Here is a 25004-nt window from a genome sequence, read left to right on the forward strand (position 1 = left end):
GCCTGCGATTGGATGGAGGCGCTGAATCGCCCAGCCTGCAACAGGGAAGCGGGGAGGGAGAGGAACATGAAGAGGGGGCGGGCAGGCGCGACGGGACATTAGCTGCGACTGATGTCACTCCACATAAGTGACATAAATCAACTGATTGGTGGTTTGTGCAATTGAAGCATTTACCGTGCACTCACATTACACCATACACACAAACCTGGACTTTGTGTCATATATTGACATTCTTCATTCATTGGATGTATACATTTAATGTCATTATATGTCTAAATCGTTTATAAAAATGAACGCAAAATATTACTTGTGTCGGAATGAACTACATGGAAGTGCGCTGGACATACAATAAATGTGCTATGTGCATTTTTTGTTTTACTATGTAAATATTTTTTTTGCTACGGAGAGTTCTCCTTGCGTCTGCCCGCAACAGCTGTTTTCTTTAAACGCTGCGTTATTTCAGAATTATATTTTGCCGAAATCCTTCACCCAGATCCTGCCAGGACACAAATGATTCTGAACGCGCCAAAGCACAAAACCCGGCTGTGTCATACAGCGATGGCCGGTAAATGATCTTCCTAAACACAGCAGAACAAAGCCTTTGCGATCCTTTCTCTGAACAAACCTGTGAGCGCGTCTCACAAAAATAACCGCTCAGTCGCGAAAAGATAATGGTCGACATTGCATTAGTTGTGTGATAGAAGGTGAAAAATAAGAAATATAGCAGAAAGCTTTTGAAGAACACTTTAATGGAGAATGTATCGCCTTCGGAGCAGTTACTCTCCTATGTGTCTTGTTTTTAGCCGTGATGGAGTAGTAGGAATACAGAGCCTACTGCAAAGGACGTGTGTATGAATCCTACATATTATGAACTAACTCCTGACTTATCTGCTCTTGAATTTCTTCCATCTTATTTATGTTGACAAATTCTGGCATAAATGACAGCCGTGCTGCAAAAGTATAGAATTGTGTTGCAGTGCCATCTACTGTCATCTCTTCCATCAGCAGTTAATGTCCTTGGTTGCCACGATCGTTGGGTGAGGTTTTGAAGCTGTGCAGTACGGATAATCACTCGAGGTGGACCAAAGCTCCAGAAATCGACTGATATGAAAAAATGCAGAGGAGCCCTTGGCTTCTGCATGTCTGTAGCCGGGAGAGTCTCAAAGCGAGATGGATGTAACATGTAACATGGCCGAGGCTGCAAAGACGAATAACGGCCTACCATCGACCAGTAGCCAGCGGCTACATACAGACTTATGATCCGAACCTAAAAAGTTAATTCAACATTTAAAAGCTGTTTTTGATATACACGTATGAATGTTTCCTGAACTCATTGTGAGGTTTGCTTAAAAATATTTGAACTTAATTCTGGAAGTCAAAAGTTGTACATAAAATAATAAATAGACACAAAGGTTTATTTAGAATAAATAAATTCTAAACCTCGCCCTTCAGAACTGCTGAGGTAGGCTAAAATTCAGTACGTGGCTGCATGTGGGAAGCCAAGATGCATTCTGGGTAAGGGCCTGCTGCAAAATTTCTTCTGAATAAGAAAAATAACTTCCCCTCACCCCAAGGCAGTCTGGAGACTGCAGAGGCAAATGGTTTGTTCTGCTCTCGCTGAACTGATTGCAAATGAAAGAGAACGAATGCACTATACAGGAAAACCATGTTATATCTGTCCTCAGACATATGACTCAAAGGTTGTGTTCTCAAGGGGAAAAAGAGCTGCAAATTACCATAATCTTTTATAATGGTACAAAAATGATCATTAAATATTTTGCATTATTTATCAGCTGCAATACTCAACCTCTCATATGCAGGATGCCTCTGACTCTTAATTAGCCAGGCAGATCTCCTCAAGAGAAGATCAAACACAACAAGGTCCGAGAAAGAAAGAAAGAGTCAATTTTCCTGTTTTACATATAAATGGCAGCTCCGGGTTCCTGCATAAGAGGACCGTGCATGAGTCACCGGTGTCAGTGTTGCTGGAGACATGCGCTTCAAGCCATCAGCAGAGGAAAGCGTCTCTGAGGCATGGCGTGGCACAAGACGCACAACTCACCCCCCCATTAATGTTAGAGATGGAAAACTGAGACACACTCTTTGTGATGGGCGGGGTTGTGATGTGATCCAGTGCGTCTGTAGCTGATATTTAATATTTTTGGGTAGTTTCCACAAACCCCCTTACTCTCCATGAGAAACAGCATGTACAAATGAGAGGAAGTTTGGGATCAGGGCATAGGGTCTGCCAGCACCTGTGCTCCTGGAAGTTAGGGTTAAGGGGCTTCCTTAAGAACACAATGACAACTACTCTTCCGGCCAGAGAGTTTGAACTCACAACCTTGCATTGAGCTACACACTGCCAGCCATGGAATTCAAACCCACAGCCCAAACTGTTGAGTTAGACACCACCTTCTACCAGCTGTGTGCTTCACACCCACAACCCAACCCATAGAGCTACACACTGCCCTCGGCCAGCCATGGGATTCGAACCCACAACATATCCCACAGAGTCACACACTGCTCTCAGCCAGCAATGGGAATCGAACCCACAAACCAACCTGCTGAGCTAAACACTGCCCAAAAAAGCAGAGTGCTTCACCAAAGTTTATTAAATCGTCATTTTCCAACTATTCATAAAGCCGCATTCCTGTGGCTTCATACCAAGTTGGACTGAAACAGGAATGAAGGACAGAAAGAGATTTTGGTGCTTGGGAGAAGTTGGGAGGGGGGGGGGTGTTAAAAAGAGATCCAGTTGTCAGTGGATCAGGGCACCTAGCAGGAGACTGAGGAGGATGGTGGGCCCACTGACCCTCAGGACGGGGGAGGAGCTTCGAGTGGGGGGTGCCGGGCAGTGGCTCTGGTCGGGGCCGATGCAGGCCGCGTAGGCGAGCGCGTGAGGGATGTAGCTCTGCTCTTGCACTCCGTGAAAGAGATGTGCCATGGGGCCTCGGGCCAGAACAGCCACATCCTCACCTCCATGGGTCTCCGTATCCATGGGTACTACCGCCTGCTGGACGTAGTCCTTCGATGCTGAAGGAGAGGAGGACTTAAGTAGGTCTTGGAGGATAATTTGTCATGGGAGATGGGTCTTAGTAGCAGTGGGATGTTAAACTGACCTGTGTCCACCCCGCGGATGTCAGGTCGCTTATTATTGATGATTTTATGTCCTGGACCGTTTCCGTACATCAGTGTGGTGTACGGCATCATATCCAGCCCAAATAGTGGAGATTTCCCTGTGGCAGAAGAAGGGACCCCTGAATCAGGCACACATACACAAAAGCACACACACCACCTGATATGTGTGTATATATAAGTTTTTCTTAACACTTAACCACAAAGGGGTGTTATAGTTGAACAGGCATGCAGGCGCGTACGCACCCACGCAACAGACTTTCACACTCGCAGATAGCACAGTGTGAGGACACACCACATCAAATCAGGGAGTGCTAATCTGACAGGGTGTGTTTGGACCTCATCGCGCTCTGCCTGCATTTTGCACAGTTACAGGAGAAAGGATATGGCACCCATTCTGCATATCAGCGCCACATCGGTCCTGATCGGGGGTGTTCTGGTTGCCAGGAGGCTGCAGCGGCACAAGAGGGGAGCACGAAACACAAAACAGGACTCGGGGGGGAATTTACCCAGAATGCTGTTCCCACGGAATGGGTAGCCGTTAAAGGAGACCGAGTGCGAGTGGTCAGCGGTGACCAAGGTCAGGGTGTCATTCTCGCTGGTCAGCTGCAGCGCCTTCTCCACGGCCGTGTCCAGAGCTACCGTCTCATGTAGGGCCATGGATGCCCGGCTGGCATGGTGACCCTGGTCGATTCGCCCGCCTACGGCAGAAAAGGGGCACAGAGAGGGCAGATTTGCTCTTAGTGGCTGTCGACAGCACTTCCTGTTGCTGCTTCGTCTGAGGACATGGACACCTGACACAGCGTACCAGAGATTATAGAAGAATACGCTTTTCAGTTACAGGAAAGCGTTCCCACAGCACGCCGAAGTCTATTCTTTACCTTTACATCTTTTTTTAGGGAAATTCAATACTGCGATGCTGTTCCAGTGCAAACAGCTGAAATGTAAGCTCCAAGTCGAGGCTCCCGTCAGAAAAGATTGGCAGTGATTTAGCTCCCTGAATATGTCAGCCACACTGTATCTATTTATCGGTCTTCTCTTAACTGCTGTTGTTGCCCAACATCCATCAGAGTGACACTGAATCATCATGTGACCACTTCAGCCTATCAGGGGTGGGCATCTCCCCGGGCTCACCTTCCACAAAGAGGAAAAACCCTTTGGGGTTTCTTTGCAGGATGCGAATGGCCTTCTCCGTGGTCTCAGGCAGGGAGGGATCCATTGCTGGGTCCCTTTCCACGTCGAAACGCAGGTCCCCGGGTTCGAACAAAGCTATGGGGTTTTAGTGAGAGATGGCTGACTTTTCCCTTGTAACATTGTTGAAACATGCATCTTACAGAGGTGACCTGAAGTGGGTAAAATGTCCACAACACTGACCCAGAAGGTAGTCTGTATTACTGGGGTCAACGGCGTCAAAATCCGTGCGGTTCCACACGTAGCGCGCCACCTGCGTCACACCAACGAGAGGAAGGGCTTCAGCACTCGGCTGTTGGGTGTGACGAACAAGCAACGGCAGCCTTTCGAATGCGATTGGAAGTCATGTGACCGTACAAGTCGTCACGTGACCATAGCCGACTCTGCCATCGGAATGAAAGGCTGTTCCCTGTGTGCCGGTGTTTCTCTCGCTCCTCACCTTTCCCCCTTTCATCTGCTGCCACTCGGAGAGGAGATTTCGGCCGTCTTTCCGCATGCCTGCTGCACTGGCATCCGCCGGGTATTCGGGGTCCGGGGTTCCTTTGGGGGTCATGTACTTCCTGCCTCCTCCGATGATCACCTGACGGACAGAAAAGAGCGGCAGCGCGGTCTGGCAGACCCTGACAGAGAGACGCCAGTCCCTCCCTACAGGGGAGATGTGAGGCTGAGACTTTTACATCGATGTCCGTGTTATTGAGTAGCTGGGAGGCGATATCAGTGCAGCCCTCTTTCTTTGCCGAAGCGGGCATGTCCGAGTCGCAGTACCACTTCCGGCTGGCGCTGTGGGCATAGGCGGCTGCTGGCGATGCATGCTGCACTCTGGTCGTCGTAACTATGCCCACAGACTTCCCTAGTAAGCAGAGATGACGACAGCCAATCGGATCTCACTTTCTTAGGTATCATTCCTCAAGTGGCAACCTAGATGATGTTCTCAGTGTCCAAGTTACAGGTCAGTGCTCCAGGCTTAATGTAACACTAATGTAATGACACGGCGTGTTTTCACACAAACACACGCAATCTGCTGTCCGTAATTAGTGCCTTAAATAAACTTTGAACACGATTCCCGATAACAGGGACCAGGTAAACAAGCGAGACAGCCAGCTGTTTTACACTCTAGGAGATAACAGGAAGCTGTAAAAGTGTGTGGGAAATTTCACGATGATTTAGCCAGGAAGCTCCAAAAGGTTTGGGCATCTGGGACAGTCAACAGCAGCAAGGTTTAGGTGGGGTGAATACCATTAACCTAGCTGGTATTTGTCACCTGACATGCTGACAGCCTGATCCAATGCAGGGAGCCCCCTGGTGGCCACTGGGCCCTACGTAACTGCTTAATTCGCTTATGCCTTGGGCAGACCCTTGGTGATTATCGGCTACCTCCAATACTTACCGGCATCCTTGGCCCATTTGAGGATGGAGGTGACCTCACGGCCCCTCTGAGAGCGACACACCCCATTCCTGGCTGCCGCGCTCAGCCCCACAGTGTTCAAGTTGGTCTTGACCCCACACAGGTAGGCAGTACCTGTAGCTGCACTGTCTGGGATCTGGAAGTCGACACTATACACCTGTGTAGGACAAGGTCATGATGCAGGTGAGTATGACAAACATACAAACCAAACTCACGAATATAAACACTAATATGTACCCGATAAAAGCACGACTTGAGGGTCAGCGGTTTCACTGTGTTATGTGTTTTTATTCGATGATGGCAGTAAGGAATAATACTAATAATGTATGAACATTTGGAGTAAGAAATTGCTGTCGGGTAAAGGGGCGCGAGAACACAGTCTGAATCACGGCGATGTCACCATAATGAATTCAGCTGAGACATTTCACTGGAACTCACTGCCACCCAGAGATACAAATATAACCAGCCGCTGGGAGTGCGAATGGAAAGAGCCGGGAGAATGAGTGTGTAGGACAGGAAGAGAGGAGGCAAAGAGGAAGGGCCGGCTTGGAGGTTTGGGGTACGAGTCGAAGTTCCTGCGCCTCTGTCTCACTGTCCGTCTGCCCAAGTCATGCATGGTGTGGAAACTCTGGGGCTGTCGGATCCCTTTGGATGCTGCCAAGGGACCACAAGCCAGCCACCTCACACTCGATAACCGAATCTACGTCTAGAAGCTACACCAGGGCTAAATATTTCACCTGCATGTCTGTGTGTGTAGGTGGTTTGCCGTTATGTAGGTTTCACTAATCAGCTAATCAGGCGCTAACTTGATTAAGCTCTGATCACACGTGCACTTTGATCAAACCCACTTGTGTGCGTGTGTGTGCGCCTTCGTGGTGCCTGGCAGTACCTTGACCAGGCCGACGTGAGGGAAAGTGTCCATGGTCAGAACGGTCTCCTCTCCCGTGCGGTTCTGCAGCTGACCCTTCAGGATGCGCGCAGCCGTGACGGTGGTCACACCCATTCCTGCAGACACACGAGGAGACGCCGGGCGTCAGGAGGCGCTCCAGCGGGCGGGCGAGAAGGGGCGCACCGAACGCGGCGAAGACGCGGATCCTCACCGTCGCCCAGGAAAAGAACGATGTTCTTGGCGACGTTTGTGTTAAGTTTCTGGTTGACTGCCGAGTGCAATGCATCCTTAGCCAGCTTCCTCCAGAATTCTGGGTTCTCTTCTTCAGCTGACACAGATAGATACAGTAGAAGCAGATGCACAGCTGCACATCACACTGATTTTATTGTATATATAACAACAACTGGATAGATATTGCCAGGGTCGGTCATCACACCTACTCATACACACAACAAAGTGTCAATCAGCAGCGTCTATGACAACAATAATTGTGGATCTCATTGAAGGACAGGGCTGGGTTAAAACATCAACACATACCTGTAGCATCCATTTACAGGAGTAGGGGAAGTTACCAAGCAAAGATAGTGGGGCGGGCCCGTTACACAGTCGGCGCTCTGTGACTGGGCCAGATGCATCGCTTACCTGGAGCAGCGCAGTGGCCAGACGCAGCCAGCAGAAAGAGGTGCAGGGCAAACAAATGTAAGGCCACCATGGTAAGTCCTGGGAAGGTGCAATGAAGCACTGTAATCATACTTCCAAGAAAGGGGTGAATATAATCTCTCACTGAACCACCTCTTTTAGTCAGGAGCCAATCACTAATAGCTGTGTTATCATAAAGAGCGCCATAACTTTAACGCCTACTGATATTTGTTTCTAATGCCAAGCTAATGATATACTATATATTATTGCAAACTCCAAATATCAGAAGTTGGAGGCAAAAGGAAATATAAAAATAATAATTATAATTGATACTTTATTGTCCCTGTGGGGAAATTGTTTTTACAAAGCTTGCTCTTTGTAGAGAAAGTTGTTCGGGAAGGACAGCCACCTCTCTTTGGTATTTTATGATTATATCATATAATTATGGCTCCCTCTACTGGAGACATTATGTTTGACAAACACCCAGGAAATCAGGCTGGCGGCCACAGTAATTATTTTTCGAAGCGTCTGATTCACACATTCCAAGAGCTGAGAAAAATAAGCACCCTCTAGTGGCGGCGCATGGGTATATTCCGCAGCAGGTCCTTCAGGACCGCAGGGCTTGCTGGATTTAGTAGTTACTTGGCTCATAATCAAATTGCTTGGACTGCAAGTAAACCCATTTGGAGTGTCAGACTTTAGCCTGTAATTAGCAGAACCGGGCACAGTTGCTGTACAATAATGACCTGATTTTACGGGGGGCCTAAATAGTCACGCTCAGCAGGACAGCGTGCAAGTTTCCATCCAGGGTATGAATCATTAACCCCTTATTAAGGGCACAGACTTCGATCAAGGACAGATGTTATGAGAGTGATAGAGCTCTGGTCGGGACTACTAAATGTCCATTGTACAAGATCAGGGGATAATGGTTCCACCTACAGAGGACGACTCACTTCAGAAGCAAGCTCAGCTTAAAAATAAATTACACAACAGTTAGACTCGCCTCGTTTGCTGCCATCAGTGCCACCCACACAGCTGAAACTACAAGACTGGCTTGAATAAAATCAAACTGGCAAGAAAGGGGAACACAAAAGCAGTATAAAAGTATTTAAAATTATACAACAGTGCCCCCGTCTGGACACAAGCTGAATAAAGTAAGCTGTAACTTTTTAACCCCCTTCCAAGTGCGAGATCTCAGGATAACGACGAAATACTTAGCCATTGGTTAATCCGCATAATTTACATACACGCATTTACACTCCAAGATTCAGTCCACAATGGACAATCCCAGCTGAAATTCAGCTGCACCGAACACCATCAACCGGCTGCGGGCCAAGCCGTGCATCCGAGGGGGGGGCTTCTGCTCGCTCAAGCAAAGCCGAGACTCACGCCGACCTCAGCCAATGGCACACCGTCACACACAGATGTTCATATTTGCAACGTTCTTTATTTTTCCAGTTTGATGTGAAAAGAGGCATTAATCTTTTAATTAAATACTTAAAGCAAAAAGTATTTACAAATTTCAACCGTAAATCAACGAATTCAGGTGATCACAAGCACCTTCTGCTAGCCAAGGGAAAATATACACAGGAAAACTGCCACTTTCATAAAGGAAAAAAAAAATTACATGGCATTACATTAGCATTTCATTAAAAAAAACAAGTATTTACAGAACTCTCCTGAAATATGTCCACTTATGGAAGCAGAAAAGGCTTTAGGATGTGTGTGTTTTTTTTTTGCCTTTCGCATAAGTTGATTTCTTTATATACGTTCAAGTTTTAATGATTTGCTTTTAAAATCCACTACAGGCTTGGTGGGGCTGCGCAGGCCCCAAGGGTAAGTGAAGGAGCAGTCAGAAGACACAGGCAGAGCATGGCTTGTAGGGGGAGCATAGAGGCCTACACCCCCCCCCCACAGAAAAGGCCAAATGTCCATCCCTCCCAGTCTGCCACGCCCATGGCCCCCGCGACTGACAGCAAACAAAATCATAAGCCTCCTTTCTGAAATCTCCAAAACTCCAGCATTTTCACCTCAAAATTCCTTTACATAAAAAAAAAAAAAAACTCCCAAAATCCTACAACTTAAAATGGGAACACTAACCTACAGGGCCGTGTACATCATACACAGGAAACATGACGGAGCATCAAGTTCCATGAGGACAATGATATTCAGAGACAGAGCAGCCTTAGTCGATGTGGACTTCGTCATCGATAGTGTACAGCGACGCTTTAAAACAAGGTAAAACCTCAAAACACTGAAGGAACTGCACTCCCACAGTTTATAAGTTTCATTTTTCATGAATTATTCTCATTTTATTTAATTTTGTTAAAGACATTCGGCAGAAAGGGGGAAGGGGAATGAACGGAGGCGTGTAGGACGGGCAGAATCTCCCGCTGGATTGCTTCGATTCGATCGCGAGCAGAGTTTCTGATCGTGTGAGTCCACCTGCCACCAGCCACACGCACGCTCATCCGCCGCCGCTCACCCGCCCCGTGCTCTGGAGGTGTGGCGCCGTCTAGCTGTTGTCTGACTCGTCCTCCGCCTCCCGCAGCCAGGTGAAGAAGGCGGTGACGGATTTGAGGGCTACGCCCTTGCCTAGCTGCTCCGCAGGGTCCTTACTGGACTCCCACCGGTAGAAGGCATCCTCCTTGATGACATCCTCGTCGTACAGCGTGTCGAAGAACATACGCAGCAGATCTGTGAGCACAGGAGGTAGGCGTCATCTTCCACGTCTCCTCGTATATCACTCTTTCAATGCCAGCCCACCCCACCCCACTTACTGGCTGGTTGCTCCATCTTCACCATGAGAGCCTGTAAGGCGTAGAGTGCCTGCAGCTCCTTCTGCTCGTCAGTCAGGTACTTCTGCAGTACCTTGGCCCTCTGGGTAATCTGTTCTCCGTCTACCTTGTAGGGATTCTCAGCTGTGGAGTAAGTATCTGTGTGAAAACACTGCTCCCCCGCCCCTCACTTGAGTAGAGGAACTCCAGGTGGTGTATCTACTCACAGGTAATAGCAGATTGGCATATGGAGGTCATCAACGCCCGGACGAACATGTTAGAGCTGATCTGCTGTTCATCCAGGTTGGCCTGCAGAAGACGTTTCGGTTAGATGGCACCGTCCAACAGGGATAGGAAAATGGACCCCCGCCACCCCCGGACACACACCTCCACCCAGTCAAAGATCCTCTGATTGCTGGCTTTCTCCTCCAACAGCTTGTCCAGCTGCTTGCTTAGCTCCTCAGACGAGGTCTCCTTCTTGCTGGTTCGCTCAGACTCTTCGCCCAGAGTGAATTCCACTTTCTACACATAGGGGGGGAGAGCCCAGAGTCAGCGGCCACCTCTACTGAACACAGCCCCAAGATTACCTGAACACATAAAAAAAAAAAAAAAACGGCCCCACACAACCTTACCTTTTCAGTCACAAACTTGTCTACATCCTCATCTTCAGGCAGGAAGTCCTTCCAGCTAAGGCCTGCATCTCTCCACAAAGCCCCAGCTTTCTTATGGCTCTGAGGGACAGGGGGGGACAGGGGGGGGAGTCTGAGTGTCTGTGTGTGTCGTTCATGCAGCTTCACGCCACACTGGCAGTCACTCACCATTCCTTTACATAATAGGGTTAGTATCTCCACAAGCAGTATGCCCGCCTTGCTCAGAGGGATCAGCGGCCTGGACAGCTCCCTGTGGGGAAACACCGCGAGAAGGAGTGTCACACACGCAGCGGGGAGGCAGGTCTGATCCACAGGAAAGGGCCGGCATGGCTGGGACTCGCCTGAAGAGCAGCGCCATGGGAATCCCACCCTCACACAGCATGGGGCAGATGATCTCAGCCAGGTAGAGCCAGATGTGAGGGATGTCGATGGCCATGTCCTCCGCCACCTCCAGAATCTCCCGGCAGCTGCAAGGCAGCCAGGCTGTCAAACTAGGCCCATCAAAACTACTGTTGTCGCGCGAGAAATTGTCCCTGAAATGATTGCGGTGAACTGCATCGTCATTTCAAGACCATTTTATATCTGATACATCATATCATATAAAAATGCAAGTGCACCCTTTCAAACGAGCAATAGACTTCTTTCTTAGGAATATTCAGACACTGGAATGTCAAAAGGAATGTGAAAAGCCTGTATAAACCACACAACCAACCAAAGGGAAGAAAAAAAAAAAAAAAAAAAAAAAAAAAAAAAACATTCACTCCTTAACAGGCAGTAGAGATTTGCAGAGGCTCTGCTCAGCCATGCAAATGAACCTCGATTGTTCATTGGCCAGGGGAAATGTAGCAGGAAGAAAATTACATTTAAAATATCTTTACTACCCTCTATGATTAGAATGATAAAATGTGTGGCGGATTCGAAGAATGGTCGAGTGAAAAAGTTTGGAAATACCGTCTTAATATGATTACTTGCTACAGCCAGGTAGTTCTCTGCGTCAGTGTCACGATGTAGGGCTGCTGGCGAATTCTGCGGCAAATTTGTTTATGAAAACGTTTCCATTTATCATAACCTTGCCTTACATATAGCGCACGGCTGATTCTCATGTATTCTGGTAACATCCATACCACACTTCGTAAACGCCACTTAACAGCAGCTCTGCTCTACCAAGCTACCCCAGGTCTGACGTCAAAAGTATGCAGTTGCCTGGCACGTTGGCACTAGAAGTAAAAAGCAGCCTTAAGATGAGGGGACAGAAGCAGCACGACTGGCTAAATGCTGGTGGCTTTCAGTCCACTGGAAACTGTCGCACCCTACAGCGTCATGCGACCCCAGTGGGACCCTACAGCGTCATGCGACCCCAGTGGGACCCTACAGCGTCATGCGACCCCAGTGGGACCCTACAGCGTCATGCGACCCCAGTGGGACCCTACAGCGTCATGCGACCCCAGTGGGACCCTCACCCGCGGTAGTACTGCTCTGCGGGCAGCGTTCCAGCCTTCACCAGCTGATGCAGCAGCTGGCCTATGTGCTCGCGTGCGATGGTGCTGCGCTCCAGCGTCGACTCGATGCCGACCCGCACAAACACGAAGAGCAGTGCTACAGAGTTCATTTCCTGTACGCACTGCAGCGCCTCCTGTAGCCGGGAGGAGAAACGGCAGTTAGCCACTTGACGTCGACCGCTGTGCCGAAGGTGTTCCCATGCTGTTCGCACAAGCTGACCTTCATGTCGTTGATGTGCAGATACTCCTCAATGATGGCCAAAGACTTCTTCTCCAGCTCCTCCTCAGTCATGGAAGGCTTGATGGGAGCAGGGGGAGGTGTGGGGGCTGCCTCTCGCTTCACTGAACAGAAATATAATGTAATTAAAATACAATCTGATGTCACTCAGCAAGCATGCAGAGAAGGACACGGCTCAGGCTAACGAGTGACACCAGCACCCGAGTGACGATGGCCTTTCAGAACCGTGTAGCTCCATACCAGTCTCTTTGCTACGGGCACGGTCGCGGTCCTCGGTCATGCTGGACACGCGCCGCACCGGGTCGGGGCCTCCACGGTTCTCCCGCTCACGGCTGCGCTCCTCAGCCTCCCTGCTGAAGCTCCTCTTGGTGACCGGTGGCCTGTTGCGGTCACCTCTGTCGGACCCGCGGTCGAAGCGGTCGGCACCATGGTCCAGGCGGTCGGAGCGGTCAAACCGGTCACCACGGTCCCGACTGGAGCTGGACCTGTGGAGGCAGTGGTGGTGAGGAGGGGGCTGTTACATTCATGGGGTGCCTGAAGCCATTCTGCTTTCTGCATGGGGGAGGGGTACGGACCTGTGGGTGACTTTACGTTCAGCCTCCGCAGCAGGAGCTGGGCCAGAGGCAGACTGAAGCGCCGAGAAGCGGTTAAGGGTGCTGGTGGCGGGACGTCCTGATTCTGAGGCTTTGGGGGGGGGGGGTCACAGTGTCATATTAGAATAGAGTTATGAACTAATCTTGCCATGCAGTCACAAGGCGTTTCAACAACCTACCGGATTCACTGCTGGGCTTTGACCCTGATCCCCCGCTGCTGCCCTTGCCCCAACTGCCCCAGGTGCCTTTGCCCCCAGGGGCGAGAAGCTGGTTGTTAAAGTCCATGGCTCCGGGCTGAAGAGAACCATGAAAATGTGGTGAAGGGAAAAAATAAAGTGCAGATTAGTGCAGACGTCTCAGCACCGACGCAGTAGAGGCAAACCGACAGGTCCTGCTACGAGCACCAACCTTAGTGATTTTGCTGAGACGACTTGTGTCAATGGGCCGGTTCTTGGAGATGGGGACGGTGTTCCAGCCCTCGTCCTGAGGCTGGCTGTTGCGCCCCCCTGGGGGATGGAGGCCACCCCGCCCACTGCTGCCTCCGCCGCCCCCGCCGCCACCACCACCTCCACCTCCGCCGCCACTCCGGCTATCCTTCTTCGACAGGAGCTGCTGCTGCACCTTTATCTGTTCCCGGTGCTCCTCCAGCTCGGCCTCCTTGTGGATCTGCTCGATGGTCTTGGGACCCTGGTCTCCTCTCCGCGGGACCCAGTTGTTCTGAAAGAGGTTTGTGTCGATTAATCATTTCGGGAAAAGAGATTAAAAGCCATGAGTAAAGTGGAATCCTCAGGACATGCAAGCACAACACTCAACCTTCCTCACAAGGACTGGCAGGATGGGAGACGGAGGTAAGGGTGACCTTGTCTCAGCTTGAGGCACCACGTCTGGAACTACCCTGCACTAATTGCTGAGGTGGTCTTTCTTAGGATACTTCAAACCCACACAAGCCAGGGCTGGAGACAAGTGTGGGTGTGTGTGTGGCTGCGACAGTCAACACACAGGGTCACGCTTCAGGGGACGATACTGGCCAAGGACCATGCAAAGAGAAAGTTGGCTCACGACCCCTTTTGGAGGGTCCTGCCATTTTCCCCCACAAACACCAAGATATTGTAGCAAGCAATTTCAAAAAAGGTCGTCCACTTCAGCACTGGGCGGAGCCGCAAGAGTGGCAGACGAAGACGAAGCCGAACTCCAGGCAAGCTTCTCCTCTGGAGCCCCCCAGGATAGAGATTGCCGAGTAAGTCCCCCCCCCCCACCACCATAATAAAATGGCATCTAGGTGGCCACCTGTTTCACCTGATGGGTTGACTGGCACCGAGCAACAGGATAAGTTGTGCCCTTGAGAGGTAAAGTGGGCTGTCCCACAAAAACAAAGTTTTGAGAAAATGAGCTCCAAAGTGGAATTTTTTCCCCAAAAAAAAAAATCAGTGTGCCTATACCCTACAATTGATATATATCATAGGTAGCACAGAGGTATGACTTGGATAATAACTTATCCAATTGAAAATATTCAATAAAGGGGGTAGGGGTCAAAAATGTGGGAGGTCAAAGATGGCGATAAGGACAGGCATGTCATGGTCAGCAGTGGTTACCTGTCTGAGATCCAGCACGTCCTGCAGCATGAAACGGATACGTGAAGAAGTCTTCCTCTCCTTGATGATCTTCTCCATCTGGTTGAAGTACTGGTCCATGCGGGGCTATAGACAACATGAACTGGGGTTCAGCTTGCGATGCCTACAGGCTGTGCTCGTGCACACTTCCAGGACACGACACCTACCTTGGCCTTCTCGAAGTCCAGGTCCTTGCCGATGGTGGACAGCAGCCGGCAGAGACACTCCAGCGACTCCTCGTCGTGGTTCTTCAGGAGCTTGACGATGCAGTCGTGCATGATGGGCTCCGTCAGCATCTTCAGCTTGAAGAGCTCTCCGATAAACTTGATGTTGCCAAGTGACCTCCTCCGTGCCTTGTCCTTGGCCTCCTCCAGTTCCTCCTTGAGACGCTGCTTTTCCTCCTCCTGGCAAGGACAGCAATGTCAACGCGACAACATACACGCACAGAACCTCCAAGTTCTCATATCTGATCGGAAACAGAGCATCGGCTAATGCAATCGACCGACCCCAGACGCAGCGTCCAGCTCCTTCTGCTTCTTATCAAAGATCTCGTCGTCATCCTTGTCCTTCTCAAACTCCTTCTGGCAGCGATTAAGCAGCAGCTTACGGAAGTTCACAGTGGTTCCCGGTTTGTCGGCAGTGGGGACTTTGAGCTGGCAGGTTGAGGGAACATTAGATAAAATGGTCTGTCTACAACCAGAGCCCAGCACATTATCTAGAGACACGAGTTGACTATGCTCCTCAGATCCTCATTCCCATCACAGGTTTATCAGTGGCCCAGACACGTGGCACAAAATGGAGGTCATCACCGGAGCACGAGAACACACAAGCAGAAAACTCACCCCCATTAGACAGCGGCACATGTTGGCATAGGCGACGGAGAAGTTGGGCTCTGAGATGGCCTTCTCGAAAATGAGGTCGATGACGCCCTTGAGCCGCTCCTCAGTGTCAATGGTGAGGTCCTGCACCTGCTTCATGAGCTGCTGGAACATCTGCGGCGTGAGCTTGTTGAGAATGCTGCGGACGCGGCGGAAAAGATCCAGCGTGCGGCCAATGTCGGGGTCGTCCTCGTCCCGCGGCACGCTGACGGACTGCTTCCGCGTGCTGGGCTTCCAGGCCTTCTCTGCCTTGTTGAGCTGCACGTCATCGTTCAGCGACACGCTGGCGATGATCTTGCGTGGCTCCTTCCTCTGGCCCTGCTGGGAACGGCGGGGGCCGCCCATTCCGGATGGCTGTAGGGCGATGAGCGGGGAGGGAGGTTCAGTGATGTAGGGAACATTCCGGATCCTACATCAGAATCAAGGTCCACAGGCTTGAAGTGTTAGCGACTAGTGCGATAACTCACCGGCCCTCTGCTTCCCATCGGCCTACCCAGGTTAGCAAAATGGGGGGTGAAATCCGGACCACAGTTCATGCCCGTCAGGCGACTGGGGTCCAGCGGCCGAAGAGGCGTCTTGTTGGCCTGAAGACAAATCGCTAGCGGTCAGAACCGGGCTTACTGCCCGATAAGCAGGATGTCTGGTCTGTAGGACATTCAAGACCTACCTTGTCTAGGACGACGTCACTGATGTGGGGCAACCCCTCGGGCTTGTGCATGCTAGCACTGATGAACTGAAAGCCCAACAGAAACTCACGGTCGTATTTCTTTTTGTCTTCGGGGTTCAGAGGTTTCCATTGTTCTGGAAGAGATGGAGAGTCAACCAGAAGCACTTAAGCAACAGACTGAGGCAGAGGCCTCAAGTGACGGCAAGGCAGGGGGAGAAAAATCACCTTGTTTGTAGTCATATTTCTGGGTCTCGGGTTCGATATTCTCAGCATCCAGCTTGTCCTCCTTCTCCTCCCAGGTCTCATCGACCTCCTCGGCAGCGGGCGGAGCAGGCTGTGGCTCCTCTGCGTCGGTGTGGGTGGGGGTGGCGTGAGACAGCTCGGATTCAGGGTGGCTGTCTACCACCTGCTCCTGATGGAGGGAGGACGGGGGGGGGGGGGGGCAATGTGCATTACCTGTGCCAGAACGTCTATATTCCACTGTCCCAATACAAGGCTTCATTTCACCAAGCCCTCCCCAGTATAAAGACATACTTCCTTAAAGGCATCTAGAAGGTCTCCTGTCTCCTTCTTGTTGAGGACCTTCATCTTCCTTTTTTTCTTTGGCATGGAGACAGCAGCTAGTGGAAGCATAAGCAGAAGGTCATCAAGGTGCTTAGCTGGCAAGCAAACAGATACCAGGGAGGCTGCGTTGGCTGAAGGTCGGGGCAGCACATGGGCACGCTCACACGCACCTTGCATAGAGGTCTCCCCAGCAGGGGCACTCTGCGGGGGGGGCGTGTCCTCCCCCTCCTCAGCAGGAGTGGGTGTGGTCGCTGCAACAGCGAGGTCCTCGTCCTGTGGGGCCACGTCGGGCTCCGCGATGGGGCTCACGTGGCTCTCGGGGGCCGCCTGGGACGTGCTCTCCACCTCAGCTGCCCCGGGGGTGGCCAACCCATTGGCCAGCTGCAGCTCCTCAGGCTGGGCGATGGGGGACTCGGGAGGGACCTCGGGGTCGGGGGCCGGGCTCTCCTCGGGCTCCGTAGGCTTTAAGCCATTAGTGGCAGATGGTATGGCACTAGGCAGGGTCAGAGGGACGGCGAGCGGCTCCACCTCCACTCTGTCCTTCTCCTCCTCCTCCTCCTTTTCCTCTTCCTTCTCTTCCTTCTCCTCTTCCTCCTTATCACACGCTTGCAGATTCGGCTCCACAACTGTGGCTAGGACCTCCTCTTCCACCTCGGACGGTTCGGGCTGTAGGGGGGCGCTGGCGGGGGCATCGGGGCCATCACCCACTGGGGCTACAGAGGTCATCTTAGTGTTGGCGGGAGGTTCCCCCGGGGGCAGTGGCACCTCTGGGGGGAGGAGGGCCTCCTTACTGTCCATGTCAGGTTTATCCTCGGCACAGGGGGGCTCCACAGGGTCAGACTTTCCTGGCTCGGGGGACTTTGATGGAGGGGCTGAAGCCACGGTGGGCTTTCCACGATCATCTGAAAAAATAAAAAAGAGGATTGAGCCCGGAGGAAGGTGGCGGACCTGTTCCAGGGGTGAGGGGGAAGGATGGTGTGGAGTCCACTCACCAGGTTTGGTTGTAATGGAAGCTGGTGTCACATTCTCCCCGTTCGCCTGGACCACACCACCTTCTGGGCCTAGAGCAGCAGACTAAGGCATAAACAAGTGATCAGTCCTCCAGGATCACAGTCCCACTATGCAACTGAAGAAAAAAAAAAGAGTGAACTGACTCACCTGAGGTGGGGTGGGGGTGGAAGTGCTCCGGCCCCCAGACATAATCTCCTCTGTGATGTCACGGCCGTCCTTGGGGTCTCTTATTCTGATCTATTAATGCAAAACAACGGAATCAGAGGAATGCCAGCGACAGCGGTGTTACAGTACCACCCTGCCCCGGCTGTGTCTGCGGCCGACCCCGGAAGGGGGCCCAAGCAAACACCCCGGCAGCTCCCGTTCCAGCCAGCAGGCCACGCAGCACATTGTCAGAACAGGACCAGCCTGAAGAGGCAGCAGGCAGAGGCCCGAGCAGAGCAAACTTCTCATGCAAGCAACCTCCCCCAGCCCACCTACCGTAACTCGGTCAGCAAGGGGCCCAATGCGGCCATATGCCCCAGGCTAATTCCCACAGCAAGGCCGCCCGCATCCCCGGGCTGGAGTGCAGAGCTCGAGCCGAGGGCCCTGGCAAACAGGCCTGCTTCTTTCGCAACTCCGGCTGTGGTTACGCAGCCTGCCTGGGCCTCTCCCAGCACGTAGAGCGAGAGAGAGAATGGCCGGCCTGGTGAAGCGGCGCAGCTGGAATGCAGCCCCCCCCCCACCTCCCCCACCCACGGGACTCCGGGCCCAGCGAATGGGGCCAGGGGGGCGGAGAAGGGGGGGGGCGGCTCTCCAAACACAGGCAGCCTGACACTGAGCGAAACAGCCTGCCGCCGCCCTCTCAGTGTCCTGCTGGCAGAGCAGCCGGAAAAGCTGGGGGGGGGGGGGGGGGGGGGGGGGGGGGGGGGCCACGTGGAGTAGAGCGGCGGACCAAATCTCCAACTCCCCTCCACCCCCCAAACCCATCCCCCAGAACAGGACGCAAAAAAGGGGACGACTAAAGGCTCAGAAGACTGTTTCAAACGTTCTGCTAACCTCCTGAAATCTCAGGGATCCCCCCCACCAGACTCATGTCCCAGAACATTCCTCGAGCCAGGCGGCACACGGAAAGGCTACCGAGTTACTTGGGAGTGTAACTGGACCACCTGAGACGGACGGGACGGGGCTGGAGCACAGCTGCAGCCTGTTAAAGCAGCCAGACGCTGATCCCGAAGTGCGCTCGGCAAACCCTACCTGCTTGCGTTCCCGCTTTGTGGGGACTGGGGGCTGGGGCTGCTGTTGCTGCTGCGGCTGTTGCTGCTGTGGGCGGTGGCGCGTTCATGATGACCTGTGTGGGCTGTACAGACGGCGGGTACTGCGGCTGGGTCGTGTAGAAGGCTCCTGCTGGGAAAGGTGTGTGTCAGTAGGAGGTGCTGTTCCAGGGACACAAACCTCCATTGTGCCGGCACACGCTCAGGACCAGGCCGGGTCCTAAGCAGGGGGAATCACCTAAACACAGTCCCCAACACTGTTCCTCTGGAGCCTACCTGGGATACCCCCAACCCCCCCCCCCCCCCCCCCCCAGTCATACGGTCTCCTTGGCACACTCCATGTATTACTGTCTGTGCTGTTGACCAGAAGAGCAGACTATATTTAGTCATAAGCCAAGTGATTGAAGGATCACAGAGTCAGCTGAGACGAGGGTCCCCAAGACACTGCCCGGTGGGACACGAACCTCCGAGACACCCTGCAGGAGAAGCTCCCCATTGGCTAACCCCGGGACACCCTGCAGGAGAAGCTCCCCATTGGCTAACCCCGGGACACCCTGCAGGAGAAGCTCCCCATTGGCTAACCCCGAGACACCCTGCGGTTTCAAACCGGCCTGCGTGGGGTGGGGGTGTTATAGATACTTCTTGAAGCCAGAGGTCCTAGCAATCTCAAATCTGACTGCAGAGAGGATTTGTGGTGGGGGGGGGGGAAGCAAAGTCACGCAGCCAAAGTTAAAAATAAACTCCGACTGCGTGTGCGCATGCGTCGCAAGCCGTCAGTCGCCACCCCCTACGAAGAAGAAGTCGGAAATAAAATAGGCTGTCTGCTGGAGCTTTCCGGAAACACCCCACTCGCCACTTTTCACATTCCCACTGACCGCGGCCACACTAATCAGAACGGACACAATCTGCATGGCTCAGGCTCAGAAGAGATACGGCTGGACCCATGTCCTTGTGCCTGGTTTGCTGAGTCATGGTCACATGACTGGTCAGCTGACTACGACCGGCCTTGTAAACCACCGCCTTAGTGGCGCACATTCCAGCTGAAATGGGTGGGCGGCTTCATTTCTCAACACCACAAACACATGTGCTAAGTAGAGGCACATGACACATTTATTAAACTGGTATTGGCCAATATCGGTTAAAAAAATATCAGCCCGGTGTGTCAGCCTTGGAAATTGAGGCTATCAGTATTCAAAAGTTAGACGCCCCAAAGATAAAGACATAGCTACTAAAATAATAAAGATGACCGCACTGGACGATCATTGGAGGGGAAGGGATTTTGTGGGATCATTTACACTTAGAACAGGTCACACAGTCCTGGCTGGTGGTTATTAACTTGCGTGAGTTTGAAACCGAGTCCACTGCCCAGAGCATCTGACCAGTAGTATTTACAGCACAGTTTCACAGTCGTCTGGCTGCGAGGCCCTGAGAGTGGCAGTCCACAACCAGGGAGAGGGGAGCACAGATGAAGTCCATCTTCTGACACATGAACCCCCAGCACCCACGGTCCCGTTCGGCAGACGAGGCCCAAATAGAGCCTCTTACCATATGTACCATAATCTGCCGGGCTGGATCCATGGTAGAAGCTAGCTGTTTCCCGTGGGGACTGGGTACTGCTGTGTGGTGGCCACATAGGTCGAGCGATACTGAAAGAGAGGGGGGGGGGGGGGAGTGATTTAGAGAGCTGGGACCCATTGTTTTAACAGCTGCCTAGCTGTGCCTGTTACTCCCAGTTCCCCATGGTGAGAATCCACAGGTCAGGAGGGCTGCTATGACACAGGACATGCTATTGGACGGCGCACAACGCAGAAAGTTCAGGAAGGGTCAAGAGGCCAGCATGGCCCAGGGGCAAGGCCAGACTCAGCAGATCGCTGCACCAAAGGGAGGGCGACAGCATCCCAGGGGTGGGAACCGATGCCCTGCAAGGGCTTGGTGACACTTGCTGTCATGGCAACTCACCTGGCCGGGGGGGATAAAATATGTGGCCGGGCCCTGCGAGTTGGTAAATGGCAGCGTCTGTTGAGGGATCATCATCATCTGCGAGTTTGGTGGGTAGACGTGTGTGGGCCCCACGGGCCGGGCGCCGCCGCTGGGTGCCACCCGCTGGGCACTGCTGGAATGCTGGCCCGGTTCTGATAGTACGGCTGTAGAGAAACGCTGGGGTCAGCACGCTTTTAGGAGGGGAAGGACAACGAGCAGTCACTAAGGAAAAGAGCATTAATGGGGGGGGGGGGGGGGGGGTTCACAGCACAAGGAGGAGGAAGGGGGGGGGGGGAGGCATTACCTGCAGAGACCTGAATCCTCCCTTCAGCAGCAGACAGGACAGAGACAGGAGAGAAGGTAGGAAAACCCATTACCCAGAAGCTGAAGCCAGCCAGCCAGAAGGAGCAGCACAAGCTCACAAGCACTCAAACACAAAGGGCCGCCATCACCTCCTGCACAAACACACAGGGCTCCGAAGAGATCTGGAGATTCAGGGCTCCTTTAGAGATCCGAGGGCCAGGCCTGGATCGAAACACTGCGAGCCTGCCACTCTAATCATATGACCCGTGTCTCACCCTCCCGCAGCTACAACCCGTCAGTAGCTGTCGATGTAAGGAGCACAGCACTACAGCAGGTCAGAGACCAAAGCCCCACAGGGCAGAGAAGAGAGCCAGAGGACTGTTTAGGATCATAGGAACTGGGAGGATTCAAGAAATCGCACGGCACAGCAGCCGGGTACCGTGGCAGCAGGCGCCATTAAAGCACTGCACCGCATCACACGACTGTCCAAGCTTTTCAGCCAATCAAAGGCTCAGCTACATGCAAGAAGCGGTGAAGCGACGTCGGACATTTGCGCTCACAGCGACATGGGGTCTATTCTTTTGTTTACAATGGACAGCAGAATCAGAAAGCCCTTCTGGGTTTTAGGAATCGTAAAAGTCTGCGTTCTTCCTCCTAAACGAGAAGCACACAAAGGGCTCTGGGCGACGTACCTGGCGGGATTGGGCTGTGGGGTTCATTTGTGGGGGTGGGGTAGTGAACACGACAGGGGGCTGTCCTGGAGGGTAGGTGGCCTGGAAACAGAATAAGGTGCAAAACGTGAGTGTCACTCTACTAATGACACTGTTTAATAGGCGGAGCTAAGTGACGCGTACCTGTGAGAGTCCAGGGGAGGGGGCGGGATGAGGGGTGGAGGAAGGTCCTGCTATAGGCTGCGGGGCTTTATTCATTTCATCTGGTTCCGCATGGAGACCTTGGCAGCTGTGTAAAGCTGAGAAGAGAAGGCAATTCAGACAGGCACAGACTGGACAGCCAAGCACACAACTGCAGGTGTGGGGCTGAGACAAGCACTGGCAGACAAGTACGGGAGAGGGTGGGCTAAGGCAGGCCCAGCAGGGACAGAAAAGCCATGCAGATCTTTACAATATACCCTGAGCATTTAATCGAAGTCTTCAATCTCTCCTAAACCAGGAACCCCCCCCCCCCCCCCCCCCCAATGGAAATCAAATCAGAGAAAATGACTCTACCAACACGTCGCCGACTTGTGCTACGCTAAGCGGATTGAAACACCCTGATTTAGTTTTGCTAGAAATCAAACAGATATTTGACGAATGAGGGAGCCTTGATTTGCGTGGACCTGCAGTGCATTGTAACACACATAGAGGATCCAGGCTGTAATCACATTAGGACTCCTAAGATAATAGATGTTTAAATCAGTAAAGACTTACTAGGAGTCAAGCACTTCATGGACTACTACCCAAGTTCCAGAAGCAAAATGCTTGTATTTCCATCACAAGAACACAGAATACAGCTGCTGTACCTCATTAGTACAGGACAGGTATTGGCCATCTCACCATTATAAACCACTGCAGCATAAAGGTCTGTTTCACAGCAGCACACTGCTAAATGGAGCAGTACCAGTGGCCATTCAGCCAATGACGAAAGGGTCCACAAAACACCTCCATCAGGGTGCATGCTGGGAGGACTGCAGAGGCCATTACCGAGGAATAAATGCCTTTGCTGAAACACTCAATGATCTCACTCTCATCTTTGTTTCAGTTCAAAAATCCCTTAAAGTTTCAGTTTGTATAGTTATTTCAAAACTCTATACACAAGGGCCACCAGTACAATGCTGGCTGCATTTAAATCATGAGCCAGGCGTTCTATTGCTCACAGCACTATCGCAGTATTGGGTGAGAGCGGGACAGCAGTACAGAGCATGCTCAGACCGCAACAAACGACACCCATGCAGCAGGGGTGCAGACTGGTGCTGTTTTAGCTTCTCCATGTAAAGATCAGTACTCTCCCTCCCTGCATAGTCTGTCCTATGAAGATTCAGACACTGTACTTCGAAACGCTTGCATGTGGCAGCAGATTTACCCCAGAAAACCTGCTTTCAACACACCAGCACTGCAAACAGAAGCACTGAGACTGAATCACACACAGATTTTCCCTGTGGCCACAGTAAGGCAGATCTAAACACCAGCTCAATCTCAACAGCACATCGTCTGCCACTCACATACCTAGGATGGATGGCAGGAGCCCTAAACCCTAGATCTGGGGCACACTGCTCAAACATGGTGCAAAGCGGCAGCAAGACAAGCAGACTGCCCACTATCCTCAAAGCTGTCCCCCCCCCCTCAAAAAGGAAACATGAGAATAGAATAGATCACTCCCAGCAACCACAACCCCAACACTCATGTAAGGACAGAGAAAATAAGTGTTTGTAGACTATATAAAAGTACCGCCCACGAAATCATCACCTCTGCCAGCGGTCTACACATGTGACTGGGTTATAGTGTTCTCTCATTGCTGGCTCAGTGTGTGCTTGTGTTAATGCAAACAGAGCTGTACAAATGGCAGTGTGCCCAGGACGGGGCTGTCACACTGCCCCAAAACTGTGAGTCAGAGGAAAAACACTCTCCTGTAAACACACACAGTAATTCACATGGGCAGAGCACCTTACAAGGCGAATGCAGTGCAACCTTTCTCTGACACTACCCCACAACCAAAAACTCAAATCACACCTGTAAAGGGTAATCCAGATGTGCGATTACTTTAATCATTCATGAAACAATTTAACGGTAATCGAGTAACATCAACCCCCTTTAGAAATAGTCTCAAAAAGTTCCACCAGAAACACTTTAAGCTATTACATGTTTCACTAATGAAGACATGGGACTTCTAATTGTAAGATACCTATAGGAAGCACATGGCTATAATAACCATTTAAGCTAGAGTCAGCTGCCTGGGTATAAATGATTTAGTGTGACAAGGGATCACATTCCTAATTCAAATCGAACAAATTATATATATAAAATAGTTTTGCATAAATTTGCATAAAAAACAAAAATGGAAATGTGTCACATTTTGTGCGGAAAAACGATTATGGAGAAAGTCCACAAAATCGCGAGGACTCCCCAGCAGTTGAGCGGGATCCATTTTGAGTCGGCTTCAACGTGTCTTTAAAGGTCCTGCAACCCATTTCCTAACAGGTGGCCATTTCTTCTATAACTTTGGCGAATCATGCTAAAATGTCCTATATCGTGACCGAACGCGGAGAGACAAGTCAAGCCCACGAAAACACGCGCTGATACAAGCTCGGCGAGCCTTATCTCCCGCAACGCCTCGGCGGCGCCATGTTGCCCTCCCCACTGGCTCAGGACGCACCACGTGCTTCCTGCTCTGCTCGCGCACAAGCTAACCGGCTCCAGCCCCGGCTCGCGGGCCGCCGCGCGCCGCAGGCCAATCATAGTAAAACCCCTAAAAAGAACAGACTCACGCGCTCGCCACGCCACCATTCTCGCTTCGCGGCGACGCTAAATGGCATCGGTGCTAATTCACCGAGACGGTGTTCCGTCCGACCAACATGGCCAGAAACGTAAAACCGGGAACGTGCGCAGGTTCCGGGCCGCGTACGCCATCTCTGCATGCTGCGGTTACTCACTAATTTTTCAGGCCAGACTTCGGTAAAGAGTTGTCGGAATAAATCCATATCCGTCTGCATACGTTTGTTCATTGAC

At 51.8% G+C, this 25004-nt stretch overlaps 2 protein-coding genes and 1 non-coding gene across 3 annotated transcripts; all 3 read right to left on the minus strand.

The window, feature by feature from the left end:
- Window positions 1–732: 732 nt before the first annotated feature.
- alp3 (alkaline phosphatase 3) lies at window positions 733–8566 on the minus strand. The gene is made up of 11 exons (XM_048980386.1): window positions 7263–8566; window positions 6832–6948; window positions 6621–6736; window positions 5714–5888; window positions 5004–5176; window positions 4766–4906; window positions 4510–4579; window positions 4270–4404; window positions 3645–3836; window positions 3120–3236; window positions 733–3033 (listed from the first exon to the last, which is right to left on the minus strand). The coding sequence occupies exons 1-11, from the start codon at window positions 7369–7371 to the stop codon at window positions 2759–2761; spliced, it is 1620 nt and encodes a 539-aa protein (XP_048836343.1). The 5' UTR covers window positions 7372–8566; the 3' UTR covers window positions 733–2758.
- Window positions 8567–8686: 120 nt separating this feature from the next.
- Window positions 8687–22252, minus strand: LOC125711474 (eukaryotic translation initiation factor 4 gamma 1-like). Its single transcript, XM_048980377.1, is given in 33 exon segments — window positions 8687–9956; window positions 10040–10180; window positions 10264–10345; window positions 10424–10558; window positions 10669–10767; window positions 10855–10936; window positions 11028–11153; window positions 12147–12319; window positions 12406–12527; window positions 12664–12908; window positions 12999–13107; window positions 13196–13310; window positions 13425–13733; window positions 14609–14713; window positions 14794–15030; window positions 15133–15279; window positions 15469–15858; window positions 15972–16088; window positions 16172–16305; window positions 16397–16583; window positions 16706–16791; window positions 16906–17637; window positions 17728–17809; window positions 17894–17983; window positions 18983–19054; window positions 19056–19132; window positions 20545–20593; window positions 20595–20645; window positions 20959–21119; window positions 21122–21143; window positions 21284–21304; window positions 21975–22055; window positions 22137–22252. Coding segments are annotated over 33 exon segments (4836 nt in total). The 5' UTR covers window positions 22212–22252; the 3' UTR covers window positions 8687–9774.
- On the minus strand, window positions 15364–15440 carry LOC125712447 (small nucleolar RNA SNORD66). Its single transcript, XR_007383314.1, has one exon. It is a non-coding gene; the product is annotated as a small nucleolar RNA SNORD66 (small nucleolar RNA).
- Window positions 22253–25004: the final 2752 nt, after the last annotated feature.

Source organism: Brienomyrus brachyistius, chromosome 17 (genome assembly GCF_023856365.1).
Source record: "Brienomyrus brachyistius isolate T26 chromosome 17, BBRACH_0.4, whole genome shotgun sequence".
Lineage (NCBI taxonomy): Eukaryota > Metazoa > Chordata > Actinopteri > Osteoglossiformes > Mormyridae > Brienomyrus > Brienomyrus brachyistius.